The sequence below is a fragment of the Chelonia mydas genome, chromosome 3 (assembly GCF_015237465.2).
Source record: "Chelonia mydas isolate rCheMyd1 chromosome 3, rCheMyd1.pri.v2, whole genome shotgun sequence".
Classification (NCBI taxonomy): domain Eukaryota; kingdom Metazoa; phylum Chordata; order Testudines; family Cheloniidae; genus Chelonia; species Chelonia mydas.
In genome coordinates, this window is record NC_057851.1 from 54,221,732 (window position 1) to 54,236,547 (window position 14,816).

A 14,816-nucleotide genomic window follows, 5' to 3' on the forward strand; every position below is an offset into this window, starting at 1 on the left:
TTTAAACCCATTGCTTCTTGTCTTATCCTCAGGGGTTAAGAAGAACAATTTTTCTCCCTCCTCCTTGTAACCTCTTTTTACATAACAGTTTTCAAGTATGTCCCCTCTGTGTCTTCTCTTTTCCAGAATAAACAAACCCAATTTTTTCAATCTTCCCTCATCGGTCATGTCTTCTAGACCTTTGATCATTTTTGTTGCTCTTCTTTGGATGTTCTCAAATCTGTCCACATCTTTCTTGAAACGTGGTGCCCAGAACTGGACACAATACTCCAGCTGAGGCCTAATCAGTGCAGAGTGGAGCAGAAAAATTACTTCTCATATCTTGCTTATAACACTCCTGCTAATACATCCCAGAATGATGTTCTTTTTTTGCAACAGTGTTACACTGTTGGTTCATATTTAGCTTGTGGTCCACTACGACCCCCAGATCCCTTTCCACAGTACTCCTTCCTAGGCAATCATTTCCCATTTTGTATGTGTGCAACTGATTGTTCCTTCCTAAGTGGAATACTTTGCATTTGTCCATATTGAATTTCATCCTATTTACTTCAGACCATTTCTCCAGTTTGGCCAGCTCATTTTGAATTATAATCCTATTCTCCAAAGCACTTGCAACCCCTCTCAGCCTGGTATCATCTGCAAACTTTATATGCCATTATCTAAATCATTGATGAAGATATTGACCAGAACTGGACCCATACCTGATACCTACGGGACCCCACTCGTTTTGCCCTTCCAGCATGACTGTGAGCCACTGATAACCATTCCCGGAGAGTAGTTTTCCAACCAGTTTTGCACCCACCTTATAGTAGCTCCATCGAGATTGCATTTTCCTAGTTTGTTTATGAGAAGGTCATGCGAGACAGTTACTAAAGCCAAGATATACGTCTACCTCTTCCCCCCATCCACAAGGCTTGTTACCTTGTCAAAGAAAGCTATCAGGTTGGTTTAACACAATTCGTTCTTCACAAATCCATGCTGACTGTTTCTTATCACCCTATTATCTTCTAGAAGTTTGCAAATTGATTGCTTTATTATTTGCTCCATTATCTTTCCAGGTACAGAAGTTAAGATGACTGATCTTTAATTCCCCAGGTTGTCCCTATTTCCCTTTTTATAGATTGGCACTATATTTGCCCTTTTCCAGTCCTCTGGGATCTCTCCATGCTAGATGACTCAAAATCAGTAACCCTGGAGGTGGGCTCAGAGTTCACGGATGTGCTGATTGCAACACTGCTCTCTGAAAACTGGCATCGTTATGGGCTTGTTGAGTGATGCTGTAGAGAGATGCAAAGGTATGAACCGATGACCAGGTTACTGCTCTGGATTGGTACCTGTACGAGGAACACTGCTGCTAAGGCCTGGATTCTTGTGGAATGGGTGGTCACGATGGCAAGGAGGCAGAACCTTTGCCTGCTCAAAGCAAGCTCCAATACAAGCAGTTACTCAGGACGAGCCCTGAGACTGCTGAGGTGGGCTCTCCACCCCAGGTCTGACACATCCAAGACTAGAGTAACGGACGGTTGAGGGGCAGTGAAGAGTACCCCTACCATTAGTGATCCTGGGTCTCTCCAGCAGGTCAACAAAGCGATGACTGGAGGTAGAATAATGAGTATTGAGTCCAGGCAGTGTCTGCTCGGGGAGTAGACTGACACAAGCCTCATCTGGAGGGGTCTGAGGCATAGCTTTGTGTACTGCACCACATAGGTACATGCTGCCATTTGCCCCAATACTTTGAGGCAGACCTGAGCAGTTATCATCAGGTGGGTCGTGACTTTGGAGATCCGGTCCAAAACAGCTTGGAATCCGGCTTCCAGTAGGAAGGCCTTGGCCTGAGTCATGTCGAGTACTTCCCTGATTAACTCTATTCTCTGAACCAGGACCAGGGTTGACTTCTGCTCGTTTATCAACAGACCCAGCACCTGTAAGGTGGCTCGTACTGTACTGAACTGCGCTGGACCTGAACATGAGATTGACCATTGACCAGACAGTCATTGAGGTATGGGTAGACCTGCATGCCTCAACTCCAAGGAAGGCTGCTGTCACCACCGTACGCTTCGTGAAGATCTGTGGGGCTGCCGACGAGCTAAAGGGAAGAGTGGTGAACTGGTAATGGTGTTGACCCACTACAAACCTCAGAAATCTCTTGTGCCCACAGAAGATGGAGATGTGGAAATAAGCATCTTTTAAATCGAGGGTGGCATACCAGTCTCCTGGATCCAGGGAGGGACTGATGGAGGGAATGATGTAGGCCAGAGAGACCATGCAAAACCTCAGCTTCTTGAGATATTTGTTGAGGCGACACAGGTCCAGGATGGGCCATAGCCACCCCCCATCTTGACTTTCGGGTTTAGGAAACATCAAAGTAAAACTCCTTCCCTCTCAAGTCTCAAGGAACTTCCTGTACAGCCCCCACGTGTAGAAGGTTTGCACCTCCTGGATAAGAAGCTGCTCATGAGAAGGGTCCCTGAAGAAGGACAGGGGGTGGGTAGGAGGAGTGGATGAAAATTGGAGGGTGTAACCAGCTGCTATAGTGCATATAATTTTCTGATGTTATATATGACCTGGCTGGGCTGAAGGGTGACAGGCAGTGGGGGATGGATCTGGCAATGAGACTGGTAGACTGTCCTCAGGTGTACTTCAAAAGGCCTCCCTGGCCCCGCCAGGATACCTATGCGAGCTTCACTGGGAGGCTGAGATAGAAAGTAGGGGTTGGCATCGCTTATAGCCCTTCCCTTTTCTTTTATAGGGCTCCTGCCTGGGAACTGCCACAAACCTGGGAGGCTGCTGGGGCCTAAAATGCTTCCTGGAGGCAGGAGGTGTGTAAAGGCCCAAGCCTGCTGATCAGAGATGCAACTGGAGGCTGCCCATTGAACAAACCTTACGTCTGAACAGGTCCAGTCTCTTGGCCTCTTTATTTTTGGGGGTAACACTCGACTGCCCCATCTATCCCGCTCATTTGCCACCAACACCACAGAGGGCGGGGGGGTTGGGTGGAGGTATTCAAACCCACTGGATAGGACAGCATATTTCTTCTCTGCCCTTTTTGAGATAGGGGGCAGAGAAGGAGAAGTCTGCCATAGTGCCCTGACAAGTCTCATCACCGCTTGGTTAATTGACAGAGCCACTCTGGAGGGAGCTGCTATAGCCAGGATGTCAATTAGGCTCCTTGAGCTCTTCCATTTCCAGTCTCAAGTTTGCGGTGACCCTTTTCAGGAGCTCTTGGTGGGCCCTGAAGTCATGCAGCAGGAGCAGATTACTAGGACCTGCAACCGTCTCATCCGGGAATGATGAGGAGGAGGCCTGTAACAAGTGAGGGTCCGCCTGCTCTTCCTCCACCTCCACCACATCCATTGGGGCCATTTCTTGGATGTCAGTACTGGAGTCAGGGTCTGATGCCAAACGGGATGGCTTGCCCCCCTAATACCACCGAGTATGAGCGGTGGGACAGGAGGCCCTGATAACAGGGGAAACTCCCACAGGTTCCAATACTGCCACTGCGTTGGCCAGTGACCCAGTGGCCAGGCGCCAGCCAGGGGGCGAGTACCGAAGTCCGGGTTTTAGGCCGGGTACCGGTAGGTCTTAAATGGAGTGAAGGATTCCCCTTCGGACTCCAGAAAGGATTCTTCTCTTGGGAGACCAGGGTGGCACAGTATCCACTTCCGCCTCTGGGCAGTGCCGGGGAGGTGGAGACCAGTAACGGGCCGTAGACCGCTGTCATAGGACTACAGGAGGGTTTGTCCCTGGATGGTGTCGCAGTGGTCAGTGTTGCAGTGGAGCTCACCATCCCTTGCTCCCTCTATCCCTCGGCTGGCAGGGGGCCTTGAGGGGTCCGCTAGATTGGGAGGGACATAAGGTCCCTTGCCGCCTTGGAAAGCCTCCGGGGTTGAACAAGTCCACAGGTGCATGGCCCCACTGCTGCTCCCAAGAATCAGAGGGTGGCACCCAGACCAGACTTGGCACTCTAGGTGTAGTCAGCAGAGCCACCAGTGGCTCTGGGAGGACAAGTAGCCTGGTGTGGGTCTCACTGCACTGGTCACTTCCCACTCTTTGGCACCGCAAAGTGCCCTCTCGGTGCACTGTTTCTTATGCTGCCTCTTCGGCATCAAGAATGGAGAAGGGTGCCAGGAAGAGAACGGTGCCAGTGGAGCACTTCGCATGGAAGTCAAAGTACTCGGCCCCAATTCAGAGCGGCTCAGCTCTGAAACTGGTCTGAGGGCTGCCTCCAGGAGTAAAGTGTTCCAATGAATGTCTCTGTCCTTTTGTGTGCATGACCCCTGCAAATCTGGCACTTCTCTTTAACCTGAATTTTCCTGAGGCACTTTAGACAGATAAAGTGTGGGTCACTCACTGGCATTGGCTTGCCACATGAGGTACACAACTTGAAGTCCGGAGACCAAGGCATGCCCAGCCCTTGGGAGAAAGTCCCTTGACAACAGGGACAACTATTAACACTACTATATACACTAACACTAAGAGCTATATACACTGACTACAATAAATATACAATAGAAAGTCCAAATCACTGGGAAAGAGGCCTTGCAAGAGCAAGAAGGAGCAGTCCATGCAACCATCACAGGCAGTAAGAAGGAGCTGAGATGGTATGGGGCTTGCAGTGCCCCTTATACCACTGCATACGCACGTGGCTCCAGAGGGTGCTAGGGTTGGTCCTATGGGTACCAATGAGGAAAAAATCTCCTGCAACTGTGCATGCGAAGCACACACCTAGCATGGAATAAGCAAGCACTCACAGAAGACCTGACCGTTAGTACTGGTCAAAATGCCTGTAGATGGATACCATTCATTTTCAAATGTCTGCTTGATTCTGCAATTATATATACCACTCTTACTCTTTCCATCTCTTTCCACCCTGTGTCTCTGCCTAATGATGAAGTAGCAACACCTTTGCAAACATGACATAACTGTTTACCAGATCAGGCACTGAGTCTAGCTGCTACTTTACCAAAATAAAGATGATGAAAAAACTTGATCCTTAATAAAATAAAAATAATAATGAAAATTTAAAAAAAAACCACTTGGTGCAGGTGAAAAGAATTTTCTCTCACAAATCTCTAAGAGGTTTGCTTTCTAACATTTCATATTCCTCTCAACATCTGCAACTTCGTTTCCATGCTCCCTTCTTCTATTAGCTGCTTTTTAAAAATATGAGCAGATACTCCTCTCTGTTGGTGTTGCTTCTTCCCCATATTTACGTCAGTGTATCCCCTGACTTTCAAAGCAATGATCTCGAAGTATAAACCAAGGTAACTCATCAGCTTTTCATATGCCTCTTCATCTAAGGGTGGGATTCCCTGGTCTTATGTTGTCTAACTGCCTTTGCCTGTAGCTAATGAATTATACACCTTCCTATCATCCTTTGAATTCCCATAAGCAACAACATGCACAGCATACTACCAGGGTGTCTCTAAAACTCTACAGACAGGGATTGCTCTTTTAGATGTGTCCCCCAACCACACTGCACCTCGTTCTGACAAGACTGCAGTGGCTCAGGGACTGAGAATCCCAGCTCTGTCCTATTCACAAAGAGTAGTGCAGCTATCATCTCACTAAGCAGGACAAAAATATTACAATAGACATTTAAGGCCAATTGCTCTCTTTATCTTACTTGAAATGTTCCTACACTTTGGACTTTCAATGTACCAAATATTGATCACTTATTATTCAAAACTGCTAGTGTCTCCAAAAAAGTGTTAGAAATTATTTTAACCACCTTTACTTTTCTATTACTGTTTTTAGAGGCTAAACATTCATATTCTTTATAAATCATTTTGGACTGTAGGCCTGAAATAGGATACCCCTGGGAAAGGTCTGTGAAATCCAAGAGGCCTAGGGAAGGGCCAATCCTGGAGTCCCACCCCCGACCCCTACCCCCACCAGCCTGTTTTGGTTGTGAGCACCTGGCTATCCCTTAGCGCAGCGGTTCTCAGACTGCAGACTGGGACTCTAAAGTGAGTCACAAACACTTTTTAATGAGGTGCCCAGGGCTAGCATTACACTTGCTTGGGCCGGGGGCCGAAGCCCGAGCCCCACCGCCGAGGGCCAAAGCCAAAGCCCAAGGGCTTCAGCTCTGGGTGGTGGGGCTCAGGTTACAGGCTTTGGCTTTGGCCCTCCCATCTGGGGCTGTGGGACTCAGGTGGGCTCAGGCTTCAGTCCCCCCTCCTGGGGTCATGTAGTAATATTTGTTGTCAGAAGGGGATCGCGGTGCAATGAAGTTTGAGAACCTCTGCCTTAGAGGAGTAGTACGTGCCTTCACACCAAGTGTCAAGAGAAAAATATGTGGTCATTTTGCATTCCTTTCTTCCCCTCCCCATCCCTCACAAGAAAAATAATACAGAGGGGTTTTTTAAAGTACAAAAAAGTTATACCATGCTGGAAGACTGCTATATCAAAAGTCAGAATTCTGCACACAGGAGATTCTGTCGGCAGTTGGGATTTATACACAAAAGACTGGCCAAGCATGGGCTGACAGCTAGGCACAGCTATGTGGTGTGCTAACTTCACAGTAGAAGATGGATGAGATCAATTTTAAAGCTTTTCTGCCTTTATCTAGCTGGCTAAAGTTGTCAGTGATTTTTCCCCTAAGCCCGGTGTTTCAACCATATCCATCTACAGCTATCACGGTCATCATTTCACATAACCAACAGAAAATGAATCATTTCATGATAAAGTAGCGTTTTACAACATGAGCTTTACGAAGTGTCTACATTTACACTGCATAGTGTGTGTTGATCACACAATGAAATACATAGGCTTCCTGCAAAATTAAATGATTTACAGACAATTTAATCAAACATAAAAGCAAAATTATCACATAAAATTAAAGAAAATTACAGTATATTGTGTTATTATCAAAGAACTATTTAATTGGAGAAAATGTGCATGCCAAGACTTGTAGGATATTTAAAACCAAAAGGGCTGTGTATAATTACTGCACTTCAAAAGTTCTGCTGTTTTAAAAGATGTAACCATTTTCAGCAATATTCCTATCTACAGAATCAAGAACTCCACAGGAAACAATGGAAATTTTCAGAGTTGTCCTCATTTTAAGGATGACCACTTCACAAGCAAACACACGCTTTAGGCCTGTTCATGAGTACAAACAGGACATCGTGTTCATATATCCTATAGAACTACTTTATCAGTACTTACCTGCCATATCAATGGCAAACGGCCGGTCTGCTCTCCAGCCAGTATACCAGCCAACAACTTTCCCATTTTCCACTACAGGGCGCTCATACCGTCGACCTCCCACTAGTCCCACAGGCCACACGGATACTTTGCGGGTTGTACGCATCTGCAAGAAAGAGGAGGCACAGGGTGATTTCACTTAAGTTTTCTCAGCAGGCTGTGCTTTTTTTGTAAATGGGGGAAGCAAAACCTAGACATTTCCAGTCACCACAAGGTGTTTACAACAGACTCAGTGTTTCCCGATTTCAACCCTAGAGAGTTGGTATTCGGAGGCTATATGTGCCCCAAAGTTCTCTCACTGCCAGCTAGTTCTTCAGATCTCTAGTCACTTCAAGTCTACTGGGAATATCCTGAGAGAAATAAGGTTGTTAATACCAGTGTTGCTTAAGATATGAAGCACCTAAAAAAAAAAAAAAAAAAAACACAAACACAAAAACCCTATATAATCTCTTCTTCATTAAAGAAAAGCACAGACGTCTGTGGTAGATTTTTTCTCTGGAAAGATGTTTTGTTGTTTTAACATGTTTCTTTCTATAAATCCTTAATGCACTTGCATCATGACTGCAGAAGCCCATCAGGGTAGAATGGAATGTTTATTTTACAGTCTGTAAAATACAGTCATTTATAAAAACATACATGCAACTTTGAGGTCTATATCAGAATATATTGTATCTAGAAGCCGGTAACAGACTCTGGAAGGGAAATAAATCTTGATTCTGACTTGAAGTGCGCACACACGAACCCCTGTCTTATGAGGATTGCAGAGTAAGTATGTTTAGGTGTGTTAAAAAGTGGCCTGTAGAGGACAACAAAATTGGGCTTGTGCCTTCCCGCCACCCCCACATGGTGCCTAAAAAATGGCCAGTTTTAATTTTTGGAAGAAAAAAAAATAGTGGGAATGATGTTTTCCTTTCATGGATGCATAGTTTCCAAGGCCAGAAGGGCCCATTATGATAATCTAGTCTGACTTCCCATATAACATAGGCCATAGAACTTCCCCAAAATAATTCCTAGAGCATATCTTTGAGACGAACATCCAATCTTTATTTAAAAATTGTCAGGGATGGAGAATCCACCACAAACCTCAGTAAGTTGTTTGAAAAGTTAATTACTCCCACAGTTACAAAACGTACACCTTATTTCCAGTCTGAATTTGTCTAGCTTCAATTTCCAGCCATTGGATTGTGTTAGACCGTTCTCTGCTAGGCTGAAAAGCCCATTATTAAATATCTGCCCACCATGTAGGTACTTATAGACTGTAATCAAGACCCCCCTTAGTCTCCTCTTTGTTAAGTTAAAGATTCAAGAAGCTCAGTCTCTATCTCTAAAAGGTATGTTCCTAATCCTTTCATAATCATTCTAGTAGCTCTTCCCTGAATCCCTCCAATTTATCAACATTCTCAAACTGTGGACACCAGAATTGTATTCCAGCAGTGATCACACTAGCGTCAAATACAAAGGTAAAATAACCTCTCTGCTCATACTTGAGATTCCCCTGTTTATGCTTCTCAGCATTGCATGAGCCCTTTTAGCCACAGCGTCACACTGGGAGCTCATGTTAAGATGATTATCCACCATGACACCCAAATCTTTTTCAGAGTCACTGCCTCCCAGAATGGAGTCCCCCTTCCTGTAAATGTGGCCGACATTCTTTGTTCCGGGATGTATATATTTACATTTAGCCATATTAAAATGCATATTACTGCTTACGCCCATCTTACCAAGCAATTCAGATGGCTCTATATCAGTGACCTGTCCTTTTCATTATTTACCACTCCCCCAATTTGTGTGTCATCTGCAAATTTTATCAGTGATTAATTTCTTTTCTTCCTGGTCATTAATAAAAAAGTGTAGGGACGAGGACCAATCCCTGCGGGATCCTACTAAAAACACACCCGTTCAATGATTCCTCATTTACAATTACATTTTGTAATTAGCTAGTTAGCTAGCTTTTAATCCATTTATTGGCTGACATGTTAATTTGATATTTCTTTTTTTTAAATCAAAATGTCATGCAATACCAAGTCATATACCTTATAGAAGTCTAAGAATATTACATCACACTATGACCTTTATCACGCAAATGTATAATCTCATTTAAAAAAAACAAGTTCGTTTGACAGGCTCTATTTCCCAAAAAACCCATGTTGATTGGCATTAATTATATTTCCATCTTTTAATTCTTTATTAAAGAAATCAATATTAATGGTCCAGTGAGCTGCTCGTCCAGCTCTTTTAAAACTCTTGGATACAGGTTATCCAAACCTTCTGACTTAAAAACATCTAACTTTAATAGCTGCAGTTTAACATCCTCATAAGATACTAGTGGAATGGAAAGAGTGTTATCATGATATGACTACATCATCTGTTTTTTTACGAAATACAAAACAGAAATACTTACTGAACACTTCAGCATTATCATCTATAATTCTACCATTTCCATCTAGTAATAGGCCAATAATATTGTTAGGATTCTTTTTTCTCCCTAATATATTAAAAAAAAACCTCATTCTTATTGTCTAACTCTGCTGGCCGTAGATTTTTCCTTGTGTACATTTGCTTCCCTTATCAATTTTCTACAATTCCTCACTTCTAATTTATATTCAATACTATCATTTTTCTCTTTCTTTTATATTTTTATAGCTGACCTCAATTCCCCTCTAAACAATGAAGCATTCTTCCTTGATTGTGACTTCTGGGGCATCTCGTAAGTGTTCTTAAACAATTCCCAATTATCATTCACGTTTTTCTGATTAAATTCTTCCTCCCAACTGCTCTGGCTCAGAGTTGTCTTCAGCTTTGTGCAATTTGCCCTTTTAAAGTACTACATCTACATATCACTGGTCTAGACTTTCTTCTGTTTGCACATTACAAAATGTCACTAAATCAGGATCATTGACCAAGATTACCATTAAAAACTTTAGCTCTGTGATCAGTTCCTCTTTATCTATTAAGATAGGGTCTAATATAGAACTTCCCTGTGCTGGAGACAACGCTTTTAGTTAGGAATTGTCATGTATAATATTTAGAAATTCCAAGGATGTTTTAGTACTGCCAACATGAGACCTCCAGCATGTGTCACTCAAGTTGAAGTCGCCCATGATCCCATGGCTTTTTTTCCCCTACACATTATAGACAGGTGTGTAAGGAGCCTGCTGTCCTACTCTCTCAAGTGATTTGGTGGTTTGTAGCAGACACCAACTAATACCGTATCTTGTTCATTATATGTTAGGATATTGATCCATAAGCATTCAAGACCATTTTCTTCCAAGCTATCAGTGGCTAAAACAGTTAATTCTATTTTTGACACTAAATGGGTAAAAGGGTAGGGGGAATGGCACTCTATCCTTCCTAAATAGGTTATAACCATTAATTTTAACACTGATTGCAATCATGTTTGACATCAGAGGTATGAGTTCTGCCACTAAGTCCAGTGAAGCCAGATTTCACCCTAGAAATGTAGGTCTTGTCTACCCTGTAAGATTCTATTGTTACTGGAAAGCTATGGACATTATGGCATCACCAGAGATTGCCTAAGACATTGTCTTTCCTAGAAAAGTTCACCAATCTCATGAAATCAAGTTAAAAATCAGTCTTGTTAAACTGGCACAACCCTACACTGTACCTGAGCTTAAGTCAGTCCCAATTTAAGCAAGGATAACTCCATTTAAATGAATCTACATTAGGGGTTTGCATTGGTTTAGCAAGATTGATTTTTATATTGATTTAGTTAAACCAGTTCATGCTTCAAGTGTAGACAAGGTCTTAAAATCCTTCCCCTTACAATTAGTCTTTTCCCAGACATTTAAAACTTTGCTTTTGTTTGTTTTTACTAACAGCTTCTTAACTCCAATATCCACAGGACACTCTAGAGAAAGAAAGCTGCTGTTAAAGATTCAGTACCCCACACTGCACAGGAGGAAGGAGAGAATGGCTTCCAGTCATGGTCAACAGCCTCCTGCTGAGCCTGAAAACATCTGCTCTCATTGTAATAGACCTTGTGGTTCAAAGATTGGCCTTATTAGCCACCTGAGGACCCATAACTCCCATGGAAGATGATCATTACTTGGTAACAAGTGATCACCCATCACCCCACACTCCAGAGAGCTCATAATACCCCTCCTCTAGGCTCCCAAGCTCCTTCAGCAAAACCAGAAGATCAGACTGACATTGCTTATATATCCAAAGGTGAAAATACTAGTAGAATAAAAATAAGCAAGCCTTATCTTTCAGGTCTTCTTTCTACATCTTAAAAAAAAAAAAAAAAAAAAACTTTTCAAAATGGACACACAACCTTTTTTTCTAACTCTTTGTAAGACACCTTTACATTTGCCTAGTGTCCGAGTTCCAACATGGGTTATTGGTTTCCTTTTAACTACAGTACAGACCCGTTTATGCGCGGATGTCGGGAGTCAAGCCATCACGACCGTGTGTTAACGGACTGCAGGTTAAGAGGACCATGCTGAAAAAAGTGTCTATGATTCACTTAGAAAAAAAAGCTGTTATTTTCCGCTCTTTCTGGCTTGCATTTTTTTCTTTCTTTCTTATGAAGTCTGTCATTCACCACAGATGAATGATTTCGATATTTTCCGCATTTTGCTCTCCATAAATCTTACAACAGTTTCTACAGCACTAAGGGCTTCTGTGGGCGAAATTTTGATCTTTTCAACGTCGTCATCATTGTCATTTAGGCCTACATTATTAGAATTCTCGCCATCACTTTTACAGTCCAACATAGCTTCGCAGCCCGTTAATATTTCTTCCTCGGACAGAAATTCTGAAGTCGGGCAATCTTCATCCATTTTCAGCCACTTGGTAATGATTTCTGGCGACGTATCCAAACTAAAATCTTTTATCACAGGGGTTGGCAACCTTTCAGAAGTGGTGTGCCGAGGCTTCATTTATTCACTTTAATTTAAGGTTCCGCGTGCCAGTAATACATTTTAACGTTTTTTAGAAGGTCTCTCTCTATAAGTCTATATATTATATAACTAAACTATTGTCATATGTAGGGGAGAGGCGGAGAAGAGCGGGCCAGGGCAGGCAGAATTTTTAACGGCACACTGCTGCCTGCCGGAGTCCCGGCCGCCGGCCCCACTCAGCCCTCTGCTGGCCTGGGTTCAGCAGCGGGCTGAGTAGGGCCGGCAGCTGAGACCCGGCAGGCAGCAGCGTGCCATTAAAAATTGGCTTGTGTGCCGTCAGTTGCCGACCCCTGTTTTATCATTTGAAAGAGAAGTTTACCTTTATCCTCTTTTGTCTGCGTGCGTGTTTGTAGGACGTCTTCTTCCAAAAATCCTTCGAAGTCTGGCTCTGAATCAGTGCCACTGCTGGAGTTTTCTGAGTTTGAGCCATCTTTGACAGAAAAGGCATCACCAAGAGCCTTCATCCAGCAGTTTTCAATGGGCTTTTGTTTTACTCCATCCCAAGCATTTTTAACTAAATAAATAATTTCCTTCATGTTTAATTGTTTCAGGAATTCGGAAATGCCTAAAGACGTGCATGACATGATTGCCGAAATCAGCTCCCGTCGATAATTGTTTTTAAAATTCTGAATAATGCCCTGGTCTACAAGGTTGAATTTTTGATGTTGTGTTGAATGGTAGGTATAGCACTCAAATTTTTCCATCGCTCGATACCAGTGATTCAGCTGGAGGATGGGCTAGACAATTGTCAAGTAGCAAAAGTGCTTTGGCATTGAGTTTCTTCGACTGCACATGCTTACGAACAGCTGAAACAAAGCTGTTGTGGAACCAGTCATCAAAAATGTGTCTCGTCATCCAAGCGTTTTTGATGTTAGCGTATATTACTGGCAGTTTGGCTCTACTGAGGTGATTAAAGCAGCTAGGGTTATGAAAGCAGCCAACAAGAAGAGGGGCAAGCTTATGGCTGCCCATCTTATTACTACAAAAAAGAAGAGTCACAAGATCTTTTATCTTTTTAAATCTAGCTGTTTTCTGTGTCTCGTAATTAAAGGCTAAAGTCTTATCAGATAGCAGTTTTGCAAATAAAGCTGTTTCATCACAATTATAAAAGTTGTTTTTCGTGGTAGTCTTCATTTTGTAAAATAGATTTTAACTTGGTGGGAAACGCGTTCGCAGCCAATTCGTCGGCCGATCGGCTTTCTCCAGAAATCGATATCGGCGCTATGCCATGATGCTTTTTAAAACGACCTTTAAACCCCTTACTGACTTGGAATGATTCGTCCCCCATTAAATTTCCAAATTTTGTCGCTTGCGCTTGAAGAATTGGACCACTTAGCGGCATTCCTTTCAGCCTTTCCTGAGCAAACCACGTGCGCATAGCTTTGTCTATTGTGGGTTTTGCTGAATAGCGCACACATTTTCGCTTAAGCCCCACGACAGAATCGATATTTTGTACAAAGCCATTCAGTTTAGATGCGTTTTTTAGCCATCCTCGGAGAGTAGATTCGGCAATCCCAATAGCTTTTGAAACTTTGGCCAGGGTTTCTCCGCTATTTACTCAATCTGTTGCAGCTAGCTTTTCTTCTACAGTGTAGGAACGCTGAGGCATGCCCTCTGCCATTATATTAGGCCTACGGTTAAAATTTTCTAATGTTGTGTGTGTGTGTGTGTGTGTGTGTGTGTGTATATATATATATATATATATATATAAAAAACTACTAGCGGGACAATGATTAAGTGTGTGTGATACGTCTTTACCAATATCAGTAAAGATGTACAATACGTTTCCGCTCCACACTTCCTGTCGATTTCTATGTCAAAGAGTTAGTGAGCAAATCTGTAGCACTACATAGCAAGTTCCTGTACTGTGTGTTAACAAGTCTTGTGTGTTAAATAGGTAGCACTGGGAAGCATGGCGCTACCGCGCTTTAAGCGGATTCATGCGTAAATGGGTCTGTACTGTATTTTTCCTGTTTAAGGCCTTTTTGTTTGCTGTCATTTTTCCCTGGTCTTTTACTGCTCTGTGGGGTGAAATGGAAAGTTCACAACATTAATTACTATCTTCTTTTAAATATTTAGTGCACAAAAGTCACTTGGACTACTTCAAGGCTGCAAAACATGAAGTGGTTCGGTAGCTGTGGTTTCAACATTACACCCATTTCTTGAGCTCTTTGTAAAACTATATACATTGTAACATGTACACATATTGGATCTAATGTCACAAAATGTGCATACAGGTGCAGGGCTGGATCCTGCCCTCAGGGCCAGCCCACAACATTTTGGCACCTGAGGCGGGGTGCTCAAATGACGCCCCTATGCCCCCTTGCTTGGGCCAAAACTTTGAAACATCTCAATTCTGCCTTCTTCCTGTTCTACTCCTCTCATGGTACTACTCTGCTACCTACCCCAAAAAAGGAGAACTAACAACTTAAAATGCCTTGTTCAAAATTTTTAAGTAACACTTAAACTTTCAAACACCTGAACAGCAAATGTAACTTTTCTTCTCTGCACAGTAAACACTGGCATTTTTATCTGTTTGAATAATCAAAGTGGTGCTTTCCATGCCTTCTTGGTTGCAAAGATTTGAACTGCTTCCTGCTGACTGTCCACAATCTGGGCCAGCTCATGCTCTATTGAGATGGTTGCAAGGCCGACTAGCCTCTCCTGTGTCATTGTGGAGTGTAG

General features: G+C 43.1%; 1 protein-coding gene across 2 annotated transcripts in view; it reads right to left on the bottom strand.

Annotated features, from left to right (window-relative positions):
* The window catches only part of B3GAT2 (beta-1,3-glucuronyltransferase 2), a 55,594-nt gene that overhangs the window by 22,544 nt on the left and 18,234 nt on the right, over positions 1–14,816 (bottom strand). For both annotated transcript variants that reach the window (XM_007070561.4, XM_043542464.1), the window contains exon 2: positions 7,171–7,315. In XM_007070561.4, the coding sequence (XP_007070623.2) occupies positions 7,171–7,315 (145 nt within the window). The remainder of the gene's footprint in view (positions 1–7,170; positions 7,316–14,816) is intronic.